The sequence below is a fragment of the Oryza brachyantha genome, chromosome 1 (assembly GCF_000231095.2).
Source record: "Oryza brachyantha chromosome 1, ObraRS2, whole genome shotgun sequence".
Lineage (NCBI taxonomy): Eukaryota > Viridiplantae > Streptophyta > Magnoliopsida > Poales > Poaceae > Oryza > Oryza brachyantha.
Genome location: NC_023163.2, coordinates 29,311,613 through 29,326,625, shown reverse-complemented (window position 1 = coordinate 29,326,625; position 15,013 = coordinate 29,311,613). Strand labels below are relative to the sequence as shown.

Here is a 15,013-nt window from a genome sequence, read left to right as displayed (position 1 = left end):
TCTAATTCTAGTTGATCGACCATTCGTATCACTATCTTTTGGTCAGGGAAATCTGGAAATGCCAAACCAGACTTCCTGGCATTCTCACCAACTCAACTGCAGAATGAAATTAACTAACCATACTTACCACTTACAATGCCTGTAGCCTGAACATTTCCAAAAGTAACTTGTCCCCAGAAAATGGCTCCACAGCTATACTTAATAAATGACGTGGAAAACCGTAGAGGTACAAGTACACTACAGCTGTACAGGGGCTCGCGCGTATTAAAAGAGTGAATGTACAGTGAAAAGCAGGTCAGGTGCAAAGCTCACCAGCTCTATATATACCTGCACCGCACAGGCTCCAGAATTCGCACAAATCCTTGAGCTCAGGCCTCAGAGAGGGGTAGAGTGAGACTGTGAGAGGATGGACGTGGAGAGGAAGGAGGCGGTGGTGGACGACGATGGCCGCGTCAGAACAGGTAACTCCTCCTATCAGGACCTCTCTGTTTCCAGCTTACGTCTGCACGGTCAGCATCGTCGTCGTCGAAAACCCTGCTGCTTTCCTTCGGTTTCCATGCGTGTCTCTCTCATGCTTCACGCTTCACGGCCATGCCTGGTGCAGACAGAGGCAGCTGAAGTTCTGAACCGTTCGTGTTTCATGCAGAATCGCAGAGTATATATTTTGCTGCTTCTCTCTGAAACTCTGTTCATCTCGAGCGAGTGATGAGTTCATACAGCCATGAGAGCGGTGTTAGTTTACTGAATGCCCTCGAGTGCTGTAGATCCATACGCCAACGTCGTTGCTTAACCTGGATAGAAACCTGCATTGCTGGCGTTGCAGAATGAATGCCCCATTGATTTGACTTGTGTTTCGCTTTCAAGTGAGGCCTAGCCAGATGTGTCGTGTGTGCCCACTGAAAAAGGGATCTTTCACGCTTCAGCGCCCTATGGAACATGCGGTTGTCTTGCATCTACTTCCGAGACCTTGTAGTGCTGTCTCATTTTGCTTCTCCCGGTGCATCCAAAATCGAGTTTTGGATTAGTCACTGAATCCTTTTGCTAGCCAAACCGCCTGATGGAGAAACAAGCATGCATGGACCTGAAAGTCGACTTATTTCTTCTTCTTCTTCTTCGAAGAAAAAGTCGAGTCATTTATTGCCTAACAAACTCAGCCTTCTTTCCAATTTATTTACGGCTTGGATTGTTCGGAAGAACTGAACAAGTACGCATTGCAATAATTCAATAGGCTTCGTGGTAGGAAATTTGAAATACGATGCTTTAGTTAAGATATCTACTACATTTTTATGTTTGCCTTGCAAAGACTTCATCTTTGAAATAGTTATTGGGCTAGAGTTTGGTAACTGGAAAATAAATGGATTAGAGTTTGTTTAAGGAGGAAACAAATGCATTAGAGTTTGAAAAATTAGCCACCTGTTTAAGATTCAGAGCTGCCCCCTTTACAACTCTTGTTTCTTTTGGAAGCATATCTAGCTAACGAGATGCTATACTCTTGAATACGCACATATTCTTGCATTGGATTTGCACATCAATCACACCAACCTCCCTGAAACTCGGGATAGATTTAATAGAGGAATCTTGCATGCGTGCATTATTGAATAAAGCCAGAACCTGAAAATGCGAAATCCATTGCGTCAAGTTTCTGTTACCACTGCTTTTAGAACAGCGTGAAATACAGGAATAGTGTTAGTGGCATAGTATTTATGCAGGAACTGGGTCCTAATTCCCATCTTGTTAGAACGCTGTCTCTTACATAATCCAAATCGCCAGTGACTTGGCAGACACTACCTCTCTTGTATACCCTACCAAGTGTCCAAGTGGCTGTGTTATACTGTGTTATACAGTACTTCTGTACTAATACTCCAAAAATAGGCAAACTTTCTATAAGTGCAATCATTATCCTAGTCTTATATTGGCATCCCGAAAAGAACGGAGAACATTATTTATGGTGCATTCGACAGCTAAGAGCAAGTCAATAGTATAGCCAACTACTAGCTCCAATTCATTTATAGTTAATCTAATAGCTACACCCTCCGTCCCAAAATAAACCAATTCTTGCGTTATTATATTGAATTTTTAACTCTTCGTCTTCTTTGAAATTTTTTTATGATTTATATTTTTATTGTTATTACATGATAAAAATGTAGTACTTTGCTTATGACTATTTTTTCAATTTTTTAATAAATTTTTCAAATAAGACGGATGGTCAAACGCTCTATAGAAAAAACTCAGAAATCTGTTTTTTTTGTACGGAGTAGTAATTCATACAATAGCTACCTACAAAACATATATTACCATATCTTACCTATCATATGCACACTATGTCTTGGAGTCTGTGCTACAGCTGGCTACAAATTTATAGCCCGATGCTCTTCTCTCTTATCTTTTATCTATTTAAAATATATTTATAGGTAGCTTATAGTCTGTAACTACTCTAACTGCTCTAGTCTATTTTTTTCAAGACCGATAGGCAATACCGCAAGAGTCATTAGAATGTTTCTTTGTGTGTGGGGGCAAATGACTTAGGTATTGATGGATGGCTGCAAATTAACCTTCAGCTTTGTGCTCTCTCCACTTATACCAGGAATCATATTTCAACAAATAGCTTTCATAGCACTAAAGTAAAACATAGTGCATTTTTTGTTGTACCATTCTGCTTGTGTTAGTACAGAAGTACTACTGTATAACAGTATTAAGCCAATTGGGTGTACTGTTGTGATTAGCTAGCATAAGATGAGATGAAGAGTGGACCATTAAGCAGTCTTGACACTGACTAGTCAAGTGCATAATCTCTAAGAATATGATTCATGGTGAGAAGATGATGCCCAGAGGATATTGTCCGTTTTACTGGTTCAATAGTTTGAGTACTTTACATAAGGGAGTTAGGGAGCAACTACCGGATTTCTAACTATTGCATGTTGGTTTGGATACCGCATCATACTCCACATAGACCACCACAAGCATTACAATATTCAGGTGCATGCTTACGTTGTTCAAAAGGGTCTGCTTATACGTTTGCAATGATTCGCTTAATTTAACACGAGTAACACAGCAAATCTTACTTTATTTAGTTGTTTTAATGTTACTGCTTTACGTAATGGTATCCAGCGCATGGGCAATAGATCAAACGGGTTCATTGTTCACGCAATGATGCAGTTGCAGAGACCCCTTCTGAGAGAATGATGAATGGTGACTTCTTTCACTACGGAGAAGTTGACTAGTGTGTTGCATCATCGCCACTGTGTTTGAGATATGATCCTAGTAGATGCTTTAAAGCAAAACTAGCATGGAGGTCCTCGCATATTGCGCGGCTAGCCGTTATAAATTGACTCTATACAAGGTCTCTTATTTACATAATAATTACTTTTTAATTTGAATTTAAATGTTCCTAAATTATAATTATTTTAAAATTTTTAATTTAAAGATTTAATTTTTCTAAACTGTATTTACACATGGACTCTTTTTATTATTTTTCTTTATTTTTAATTCTGAAATTGTATTTCTAATTTGATTCTTTTTGACTGAAATTTTAAATGACTCAAAATTGTATTTAAAGATGAACCATTCCCTTAATATCAATTATTTTAAACTTTTGAATCCGAGATTTATTTACACATGGATTCTTTTTTTTTGTTATTTATCTTTATTTAATTTTTCTATTTTTAACCAAAATTTTGGATCTTTCTAAATTGCATTTATAGATGTGCTCTTCCCACAGTATCAACTGTTTTAAAGCTTTTAATTTAAGATTTAGATTTTTCTAAAGTGTATTTACACATGGACTCTTTTCTTTATATTCGAGATTTGGATTTTTGTAAAATTGATTACGCATGGAGTCTTGTTATTATTATTGTTTTTATTTATTTTAAATGATCTTTTTCTTTCCTGGTCTTATTCTAAAAAATACTTTTTTCTTTTTTCTCGGAGGTCACATGCGCCCAGTGCACTTCTATTTTTATCTCTTGGTTGATTTTTTTTTTCTCTTTTATGTTTCTTCAATTAATCTCTTAAAAAATATTTTTCTCCTCGTTGTCCGATTCAAGTTTGCCGTTCTTTCCTTTTTCTTTCTCATTGTCCGATTCAATTTTTTTCGTTCTTATCTCTAAAAAATATCTTTTCTTTTTTCTCATATTTTACTCCGATTAATCTCAGAATTTGTAGACCGTGAGAGACGACGTGAAGCCTCCTTTTTCTATTACTTTATATATATAATGGATTTCAAATTGTAAACGACAGTGGCCGGTGCTGTCAGGACATTCAGACGCTGACGAGACTGAAACTTTGGACAGGAACGGTATGGACGGCGACGACGCACGCCATCACCGCCGTGATCGGGTCCGGCGTGCTGGCGCTGCCGTGGAGCGTGGCCCAGATGGGGTGGGTGCTCGGCCCCATCGTCCTCGTCGGATGCGCGTACGTCACCTACTACACCGCCATCCTCCTCTGCGACTGCTACCGCACGCCGGATCCCGTCCATGGCAAGCGGAACTACACCTACATGGACGTCGTCCGCTCATGCCTCGGTAGCGAAAACGAACACACCTCCCCTTGAAACTTGCCTGCATTTTGTGTTGCAAAACCGATCCCTGCGATTCTGACAAGAACGTCGTCGGGTTGCATGATCGATCGCTTGTGTTTGTGTAGGGCCAAGAGATGTGGTGGTGTGTGGGCTTGCGCAGTACGCGATTCTCTGGGGCGCAATGGTGGGCTACACCATCACGACCGCCACGAGCATCATGTATGTAAGCTCGAGCTTCATAGCATCTGAAGAAATCTTGGAGATGCTGCATGTTCTTCACTGTTCAGTAGCTGGAGATGTAAGGTTTGGACGATTGGAGTGCAGGTCAGTGGTGCGCACGAACTGCCACCACTACAAGGGGCCCGGCGCGAGCTGCGGTGCGTCCGGGACGATGTACATGGTGCTGTTCGGCCTCGCCGAGGTCGTCCTGTCCCAGTGCCCGAGCCTGGAGGGGGTGACGCTCATCTCCGTCGTCGCCGCCGTCATGTCCTTCACCTACTCCTCCGTCGGGCTCTTCCTCAGCGCAGCCAAGCTCGCCTCGCACCACGCGGCGCACGGCACCCTTGTCGGCGTCAAGGTCGGCGCCGGCGGTGTCACCGCGTCGACCAAGGCGTGGCACTTCTGTCAGGCCCTCGGGAACATCGCCTTCGCCTACACCTACTCCATGCTGCTCATTGAGATCCAGGACACGGTGAAGTCGCCGCCGTCGGAGAACGTGACGATGAAGAGGGCGAGCTTGTACGGCATCGGCGTCACGACTGTCTTCTACGTGTCGCTCGGGTGCATCGGGTACGCGGCGTTCGGCAATGCCGCGCCGGGGAACATCCTCACCGGCTTCCTCGAGCCGTTCTGGCTCGTCGACGTCGCCAACGTCGCCGTCGTCATCCACTTGGTCGGAGCGTACCAGGTGATAAACCGTGCCACCATTGATCGATGCCAATTGCGTGCCATCTGTTTGTTTAAATGACGGATGAGTGAGTCGATCTTTCTTGCGCCGTTGTTGCAGGTGTACGCGCAGCCGGTGTTCGCGTGCTACGAGAAGTGGCTGGCGAGCCGGTGGCCGGAGTCGGCGTTCATCCACCGGGAGTACGCGGTGCCGCTGGGCGGCAGGCGCGCCGTCCGGTTCACGCTCTGCAAGCTGGTGCTGCGCACGGCGTTCGTGGCCTTCACGACGGTGGTGTCGCTGGTGCTGCCGTTCTTCAACGCCGTGCTCGGGCTGCTCGGCGCCATCGCGTTCTGGCCGCTCACGGTGTACTTCCCGGTGACCATGTACATGGCGCAGGCCAAGGTGCAGCGCGGCAGCCGCAAGTGGGTGGCGCTGCAGGGGCTCAACGCCGGCGCGCTCGTCGTGTCGCTGCTCGCGGCGGTGGGCTCGGTGGCCGACATGGTGCAGCGCCTGCGCCACGTCACCATATTCCAGACCCAGCTCTGAAGTCTGAACCCTTGAGGGATGGATGCATGCAGGCCATGGTTCTGCATGTGGTACTTCTTCTTGCTGCTGTAATGTTGTACCGTGTGCTCTGTGCTCCAGTTCACTTGTTGCTGCTGTACTTTGGTCGTGTCGTTTTGCAAACTGCAACTAGTACAAGTTTACCTGTTTTACCGATATTTCACTTGAATTTCAATTTGATGTATTAGTTGTCTGTTCCGAACGATACCAACAAGGTGTCGTGGTGTAATTGGTTATTACGTCAGTCTAACACACTAAAGGTCTCCGGTTCGAGTCCGGGCGACGCCATTTTTTTCCGTTTTTGATTGTCAGTTTAGTTTTTGGCCCATATATTTCTTGTCTTCCTGGCCCATGACCATTCAATTTAGTTGTGGAAGTAGTCTTTACTGTCAGTTTAGTTTTTGACCCATATATTTCTTGCCTTCCTGGCCCATGGCCATTCAATTTAGCTGTGGAAGTAGTCTTGCTCGGCCCAGTACTAAACTTTGGCATTAAAGCCCGAGTCCTTTGCTACCGGGCATTCACTGCTGGTCGCTCCTAAATCTACCTGGTATGGACTGCTAAATCGATTCCTCTCGGCTTTAGTACAATACCACAAGATTAGCAAGAAAAGTTTTCATCTGCAATCAAGCCAAAGAAAGCGCTTTTCCCTGTAAGAGCGGTGATTATGTTAAGGTTATTTTGGGCCATGTCTCCTTAGCCCAACTAGACCAAGTTCTTTCCTCTCTCTTCTCAGCCTATATTCCTTCCATTTCCCTCCCGCATGTAAGCTTTCCAGACTACTGACGGTGTATTTAAAAAAAAATATATAGAAAAGTTTGTTTAAAATCATACTCACACAATTTTCAAATTATTTATAACTAATAATTAATTAATCATATGTGTCCCCTTAGTTTTTTTTTTATTTTTTTGGTGTCGTCTTTGCTGACCGTAAAGCCATGCAAGCACCGCATCATGTGATGGTTCTTTTTCTAGTGCCACGTAGGGTCCACGGACAAATCCAGTTAAAATATAGTGATGGTTGAAAATCATCTTCTTCGACCTCCAGATGAAGCTCCAACACCTCTTCCTACATATGTATGGCAAAATAATTTACTGGGAACCCAGAACGAGGAGGGGGGCATCCATGGGCTTAGAGCTGATAGTGGGGGCTCAAGATCCCAACGCTCCCATGTTAGATCCATCAAGAACGTAGATGTTGCATCAGTTGAAACCATCGTTGAAATAGCCGAATGACTTGACTTACCGCTTTATAAAGTTGAAGGATGATGTATATCCGATATTATGGTTGAGAGATGTAAATAAAACTCAATCTATGGTTGAGAGACCTAAAGTGGATATTTTCCTGCGTATTAAGAAATGGGAGAACCAAGGTCCACAAGAGCATACATGATAGACACCCATTTCTTATACATCCTTGCCAGCATGTAAGGTGCATGATGGATACCTATTTCATAACCTCTGCCACCACCGAAAAGATATATAGAGAAGGGTGAGGGTATAACCTGATTATTTTATTTATTTCATTGTTGTATGGATTATCATGTTGGCACCACATGGGCAATTGCATGCGAAAACTACATTATAATTGAGTAGGGTAATTTGGACTACCCCAATAATTCAAGGGGTAATTCAGACTTTCATGTAGCAATTGATGGCACCATTTACAAAGGGACTTTTATATAACCGCAAAAGGGAATTATTCACTATTGCTAGTCATCAATTTAGTATCGATTGATTGGGCGAAAAGCATAGCTATTTGTTGACTTGAGTCTTTAGAGAATATGTGTAGGCCCTAATTGGATTGCATGAATTTCATAAGTTTTTATATGTTGAAACACTGCATAAAATGGTTCAATTGTTGCAGGGAAGCACGATTTGTGTTTTTTTTTGGGGTGCACCATAGAAAACTCAGCAAAATTACTTATTAAAAAAATTGGGTGGAACTTTTATATTTGTGATCCTAGCGATCTAAAAGTAAAAGATGAAAATAAAATATTTTTTTTGAAAGAAAAGATGAACATAAAATATGATGAAGCCATAAATTAACTCTAAATTTAAATTCTCATTCAGAAAATAATCCCACGCCATATAAATATCTATTAAATTTGAATATTGACTTATAAGCATAAACATAAGCCAAAAGGCAGGAGCCTTTTGTATTTGCTTCATTCACCTCATTCAAACCTCGTGGAGATGCAATCTTGTTCCTTATCTTAAAAAAAAACAACGTCTCGATCTAGGAGAAAAAAAGAAAAAGTTTTCAAAACTTATCTTACTCCAAAGTCTCGACATATATACATGACAAGAGCCCCTCAAAAAAGAAACAAAAGAAAAGCGTGACAGCCTGACAGGAGATCGATGCTCCCTTTGGAAAAGCATATATTCGATAATATGTGTACAATATGAAATTAATGTGATGATTCCAACTTGCAAATGCTAGTAAATTTAACTTCTGTTTATGCAAACTCTCACTTTTATACATGCTATATATATTGTGGCCATAGAAATTGGTCGGAACCTTGGGTAGCGAAAGTTCATCTTTGGGAAAAAAAAAAGAAGTTTGTTACATCGATGCGATTTAGATAGATATATAGACCAATTACTGTGTTGCACAACAAAAGCAGAAATACAAGAATCATAGTAGCATATCCTTTTAGTAGCCACGCTCTGCATCACTGCCCAAGTGTCCATATAGTGCGCTTACTCGAGAGGCACTTCGAAACCTGGATGCAAATCCGTGATGCTGCGAAAAGAAGTCCAGATGCGTTGGATCTAGTGTGTCTGCCGGTGGTATTATTTGTCTCTTATGAGTTGTAGAAGCTGCATGATTCCATGATAATTGCAGGAACAAACTAGTAGTGTGTTAATCAAGACGGCTAGCTGAGAGTGCTGGCGGTTTTGGCATGGGTAATTACGTGGAAATTATTCCAAGAAAGTGTAGAGAAATATGAATTGATTAATCCAACCCACCGTGGAAGTAAAATGGAGAAAACCAATGTGTTATTATTGTTAGGGTGAGTGAGGAAAAAACGAAACTGTATATTTACAAAACTGTATATTTATAAATGAAAAAATATTTATGGATAAAAATTTTATATGCATGTTCTTAAAAATCTAAAAACAAAAGCAAAAAAATAAAATGAGATAAAAAATCCTAAAATTAACTTTAAAATTTAAGGTTAAAATTTTAAATTTGAGCTTATAAGCAAAGATGGCTAAAGAAGAAGAGCTTTAGGGCCTGTTTGGAGGAGTTTTTTCTAGCTGCAGCTTTTATAAAAAAAGCTGCTTCTGCCAGAAGCTGCTTCAAACGGTCTATAACTTCTGAGAATCTGTAGTTACAGATTCTGAAAAATGAACTAAGAATCCAGAAACTGTAGAAGCTGGGTTTAGGAGTTTTTTTAGATTCTAAGAAGCTGGCTACCAAACAGCTGTTTCTCAGAATCTAAAGCTCACCAAACTGACCCCTAGATACTAGTGGGAGAACGATGGAGTTGGTGGCATGCAATTCTCATGCCGGAGTGATCTGGTCAAGTAGTAATATCAGTATGCTTGTCGAGGAAAGCAGAGAGCGTTGCACGCAAGATTGCTAAAGCTAGCACTAGCTACCCGCAACAATGTAGCATTTTCTTTGCCTTTAATCACCTACAATCTCATTCCGCTAGTACCAGCTTTATCTGGCCCATGATATGACAAATTAAAACCAAACACTATAACTTGTAAATTATTGCTCCGTTCGCGATTGAGACTTGTCCCAATCTGATTTTCTTAATCGCATTGAAGATTGAACTATCGCAGTCATAAGTAAGACCGAGTAACGTTAATTAGTTATCATAGTCCCTTTTTAGCTAAGCACTGATGGAGATGAACACCATAGTAGTATAGTACTAAGTACAGGCCAGCAGAAACAAGGTGACATAAATCCGGCGTCGGCCCTTCGCCCCGTTACGTTGTTTGGTTGGTGGTCGTAATGAACTCGGCTCCTCTTGGGCAGCCAATCCATTGCAAATTTCCAAGCCACCACCACCGGCGGCGGGCGGCCAGTGACCGGCGTTGCCTATTGCAAATTTGCAATGTGGCGAGCAGAGGAAACCGAAGCGCGCTGATCAGCACCACGCATTTCATATTTTTCTCCCCTCGCGATCCTGGAAATTAAAGCATCGCGGCCGGCAACCCCACCGGCCCGTGCGTGTGTCGCCACTCAGCCTGGCATGCGCCACGCAGAACGCGGCTGTGGTACGCTCACATGTCACCTCGACCGATCTCCCGATCGAGCTACGTGGTTGGATATATACTCATACACACGATCGCCCGGCCCATCAGCCTTCGTCTCTTCAGTAGCCAGCACTACCCTGCACTGAGCTGACATTCTGACGAGGAAATTGGTACGCCTGCTTAAATAGATCGATCGATTCGATCGGCTACCGCGGCGCGCTGGCGAGCGGCACATGCAAGTATGCGCGGATGCACGCGTGCGTGTGGCCAGTTTTGGAAGGGGGAAGTGGTAGCAGATGGCGGCGAAGCAGAAAGCAGCTAGGCCGATCGGGACCCTGAACCCCAAGTTGCGGTCCGAGTGGACGTCCATGAGACGGATCCATCCATCTACTCCGATACGTCTCTCTAACCGCAAAGACGATGACGCAGCTGAGAAAACCGTATGCATCATGCCTTATTGCCTTTGCCTTTTTTTCTGTTGCGCTGCACTGCACTCATCTGGTTTCTGTGTGTGTGGTTCACGGGTTCTGCTTGCATTTGCACCCCGAATATGGATCCTGGTCAAGACTTTTGGTGTTAGCTCTTCTGGCTTAAAATGTATATCATCAGCATGCTACTCCCTCCGGTTTCATAATTCTTGTTTTGGATAAATATATATGTAGTCATTTTTTAAAAATGTTTAGGGCTTTTTCGGAACGTGGGATTGGAAAAACATAGGAATAGGAAATGAATTCATATGGAAAACATAGGATAAAAAACGCTGAAAATTGGGAGGAAATATACAGTAACATCTTTCTCTTATTTTCTATTGTTCTTATTTGATAAGCTATTTCCTATTGATTGATCGCCGTAGGCATGTGCATAAGGAACTGGAAAAAAGAGCTCGGAGTGGACGGAAATTTCCTGTGTTTTTCCCGTGAAACCAATCACGAGGGAAACTTTCCTTTGCTTTTCCCATAGAAGGCTAGTGCGATCCGAATGATAGGAAAATGAAAAATTCCTGTGAACATTATTCCTCCAAAAATTCAATAAAAATCCTATAATCCGAATAGATCCTTGCTATTAATAATTTTTAAATACTTATTTGAAAACCTCACGACAACATGTATAGTTAAGTTACAAAAGAGTGCTTTAATAAAGATAAATATTTGTTTACTTTTTTATACATTTTAATAAAAATCACAGTCAAAAACATATTTAGAAGACCTTGTCGTTGTGAAAAATGACAAAAAATATTAAAATAGAGGGAGTACCATTTTGGGTTAATGACAAATCTGGAATCATAGGTATGGTCTTAGTTTTTAGCACCCAAGCTTTTCGCTTTTGTTTATAATTATAAGCTAAAATTTAAATTTAAACCTTAAATTTCGAGTTGATTTTGTGTTTTTTTATCATAATTTATTTTCCAGCCTTAGCTTACTAAGAACACGTATATAAAATATTTATTTACAAATTATTCTTTGTTTGCAAAATATTGTTTGTTTTTTTAGAAAAAAAATCAAACAATCACCACCCCTATGAGCTTATTAGTAGTATTCAACTCAGGTTGATTTGCTTGTTTGGAGAGGAGTGAGGACGTCACCCACACTACGTGTAGTAGTGATAGGACATCACTCAACATAATTAATATACCTCCTAAATTCTAATACATCATCTTTTAACACCAGAAGGTACCTCTAGGTCTTGCAATGACAGCACTATGAAAATAAATGTACATAATTCACTAACTATAATGAACAAGTGCTCAACATATCGAAACCTAGAAAGTACAAAGTGGCGTGTGGTGGGGAAAGTAGTGTTGGTACCGTAGGTGCATAACTCCACTACTGGGTTTTAAATGATGGTGCCTATAATATATGGGCAATTTAATAGACTTAAAGGATTAGATGGTGATCAAACATCATATTTACAAAAAGGAATAATTTGTGAATAACAACTATATATATATATGTGCGTGCTTTTAGTGATTTAAAAGCTAAGATTAAAAAATAAATTAAAATAAAAAACCCAAAATCAATAAACTTAATGGTGAAAATTTAAATTTTGACTTTTATAAGCATAAGCATAAGAAAAAAGATGAGGATGTTGATTACCGGTCTCTGTCTTTTTATATATGCAAAAAAAACATTGTGGAAACTGGATGAACTGCAAAAGAAACGTAGAACACTTGAGGAGCAAACATTCCAGAGGGTCGTAAATAATTAACTCAAAACTCCCTAATACATTTCGTTTTACAAAGCTTGCCGTCCAATCTTTGTAAATTGAATGTTGATTTCATAAAATGGGTATTGGCGGAAAATATCTCCAAGATACAATAGTTTTTGTTTTGTAATGAGCATATTCATGTAAAAGGCAGTGAACAAAATTAAATTATGTACCCAAAGAGACTTTCAGATAGATAAAATTTCTTGCGTGTCCATGCGTTTTGGTCCTATCCCTTTCATGTCTTTAAGTTTTACTTTATCGTTTAGGCAAATCTAAGTTTTTGTTTTTATCACCTCTATACGGATTCTAGGAAGTATGCGTGAGTTTTTTTTTTTTGGAAATAACTATATTAACCCTCACTCGTACCTAAGAGCTAGCTTAAAAACATAATTCTCGGGGCAAAAACAATTCTAGGTAAAAAATAATGGGGATATAAACTACAAATTTGAAAAAAAAACAAATGAACTTGGAATTTCATTAAATTTGATGGCAACTAATTTGAAATTTTTGATTGTCAAACAGTTTTCCCCCTTTGTTCTTTCATAACTGAAATTTGCACCCTCACAGTTATGTTTGTAAGAAGCTTGCACTTAGGTATGAGCCAGGGGTAATATAGTCATTTCAAAGTAAAATAAACAGTCAACTCAAGGTTGATTAACGAAATGGGTATATGAGAAATTAAAATAAAAACGCAAGGGGTACGTAGAATATCAGGCAAAACTCAGGGGCAAGGGATGAAGGTGAGAACTTGGAGACACACAAGTCATTTTCTCTTTAAGAATAAGTACTTCCTTTTCTTTTTAAAAAGAGGAATTTCTTATGAAGATGACAAAGAAGCATTTGAAAAGTTCTCTTATGTGATTTTTTCTAACAAAGAAATGGGACATATATTTTAGAATAATCTTATTCATTGGAATTTTGGAGAAAAATATCCAATATGTTTAATAGATTTTACCATACTTGAAAAATTATGTGTAGGTAAGTTTTTTTTTAATGTTACCTCCGGTTACTAGATATCATTTTTTCTCAGCGATCGTAAAACTTTTTACTTTTATAAGGCTCCAACATCTTGGAATATTTCCAATCTAAAGCAACTGGCACACGATATAACACTTTTAAATAATATGATTATGTATGTGCTTCCAAGTCTTTTCTTAATTTGCATCTTGCATAGAGGGTGTCTATTCGGACGAGCCAACATGCTCGAGCCATGTATCCATTAGCTCTTGATTCACTTAGTTGGACTATATTTGTGCACTGGGCCATACCTGTCCTCAAGTCCTGGTTAGGCAGCATGCCTCTAGGGTTGTTTGGTGCCCTGCCCTACGTCTCAACCAGGCTTGGTGGGTGCAGCCATGCTGTGACTGACTGAGACCATTGCCAATGTTCATAGCTGACGAGTGGTCTAAGTTCCTCACGTAGAAGAAAATACTTCAGCCATGCATAGTTCGTTCTCTCCAAAGAGTCACACACCCAGCATGAACACAAGAGTTTCATCTGAGTTTGATAGAGAAAGCGGTATGAACAACAATGTAAAAGTTTGTGGCCTTGAGGAGTGGCTTCGTCACCCGCTGTTGAGGAATTGCCCTCGCCAAAACACCCTCCCAACGTAGTCGTTGAGGAATCATTGTCTCACCACCACCATTGAGGAATCACCCTTCCACCACGCGCGGGCGTTTGTGATGCTTCCCTTCCTGCCACCACCATTGCCGTCGAGCTTGCCCAATTTGCACCATCATCGGTGAGAGGGAGCCCTATGACGGCTATCAGCCTAGATTTGGAACAAGGAGAATAGGGTCGGGACAGATCAGCATGTCACATACGGTGAATGCTAGAAGATGAGAGAGGTGCAATATCAGACAAAAGAGTAGGGGATGAAGGCGAGGTCACAGTATCGCCTAACGCCTAGCAGTGATGACCTCAGTTGTGTGGCTCCCGCTCCTAGCAGCAATGACCTCAGTTGTCGACAACAGAGAGGTGAGAAAGATGAGGTCACGTGGCCGCTGTTGGTGGCCTTGAGACGGAGGTGGACCGGCGGTGGAAGCTCATCGCCACTTGAATCTCGGCAGGACGTCGGTGGGGAAAAGAAGAAGACTGAAGGTTTTATTTTATATTATTTCCTTGTTTGTAATTCATAAAAAAATATGACGACTAAACTAAAACATACCAAGAACTAACCTGCAAAAACTAGAGACACTTGCACTTTGGAAGATTAGATTGTTTTTACATCTCTATGATACATGTCCTGTTGAGGACACGTGTATGAGGGGATTGTCATCCTCGATGCCAAAATGACTCGTAGTTCTCTCTAAAGAAACGAATCTTGTCCGCACACGAGCCTGGCCGAAGTGAGTTCTCACTTCTCACTACCCCCACTGCTAGTTTTCATTTGCTATCCTTTGATAGAGTTTGTAAAAATTTGAAAAGTTCAATTAACCAAACACGGTAATATTGCCAGACGGAAACATGTCCATCTAGACACACTAAACAGCTAACCAACCGAGATGTTAGAGATAACGTCTTGGACTAAAGGCTACCGCATCATTTTTAAAATATAAGTATCTTAGATTGTTTAGCAGATGTTAAGGATTTTTCTCAATAAGTGCGAAACATATGCGGGTGAG

General features: G+C 41.0%; 1 protein-coding gene and 1 non-coding gene across 2 annotated transcripts; both read left to right on the top strand.

The window, feature by feature from the left end:
- The first annotated feature begins 318 nt into the window (after nucleotides 1-318).
- Nucleotides 319-6,355, top strand: LOC102717849 (amino acid permease 4-like). Its single transcript, XM_040524310.1, has 5 exons — nucleotides 319-461; nucleotides 4,290-4,523; nucleotides 4,645-4,738; nucleotides 4,844-5,426; nucleotides 5,526-6,355. The coding sequence occupies exons 1-5, from the start codon at nucleotides 407-409 to the stop codon at nucleotides 5,949-5,951; spliced, it is 1,392 nt and encodes a 463-aa protein (XP_040380244.1). The 5' UTR covers nucleotides 319-406; the 3' UTR covers nucleotides 5,952-6,355.
- On the top strand, nucleotides 6,184-6,257 carry TRNAV-AAC. The gene has a single exon. It is a non-coding gene; the product is annotated as a tRNA-Val (tRNA).
- Nucleotides 6,356-15,013: the final 8,658 nt, after the last annotated feature.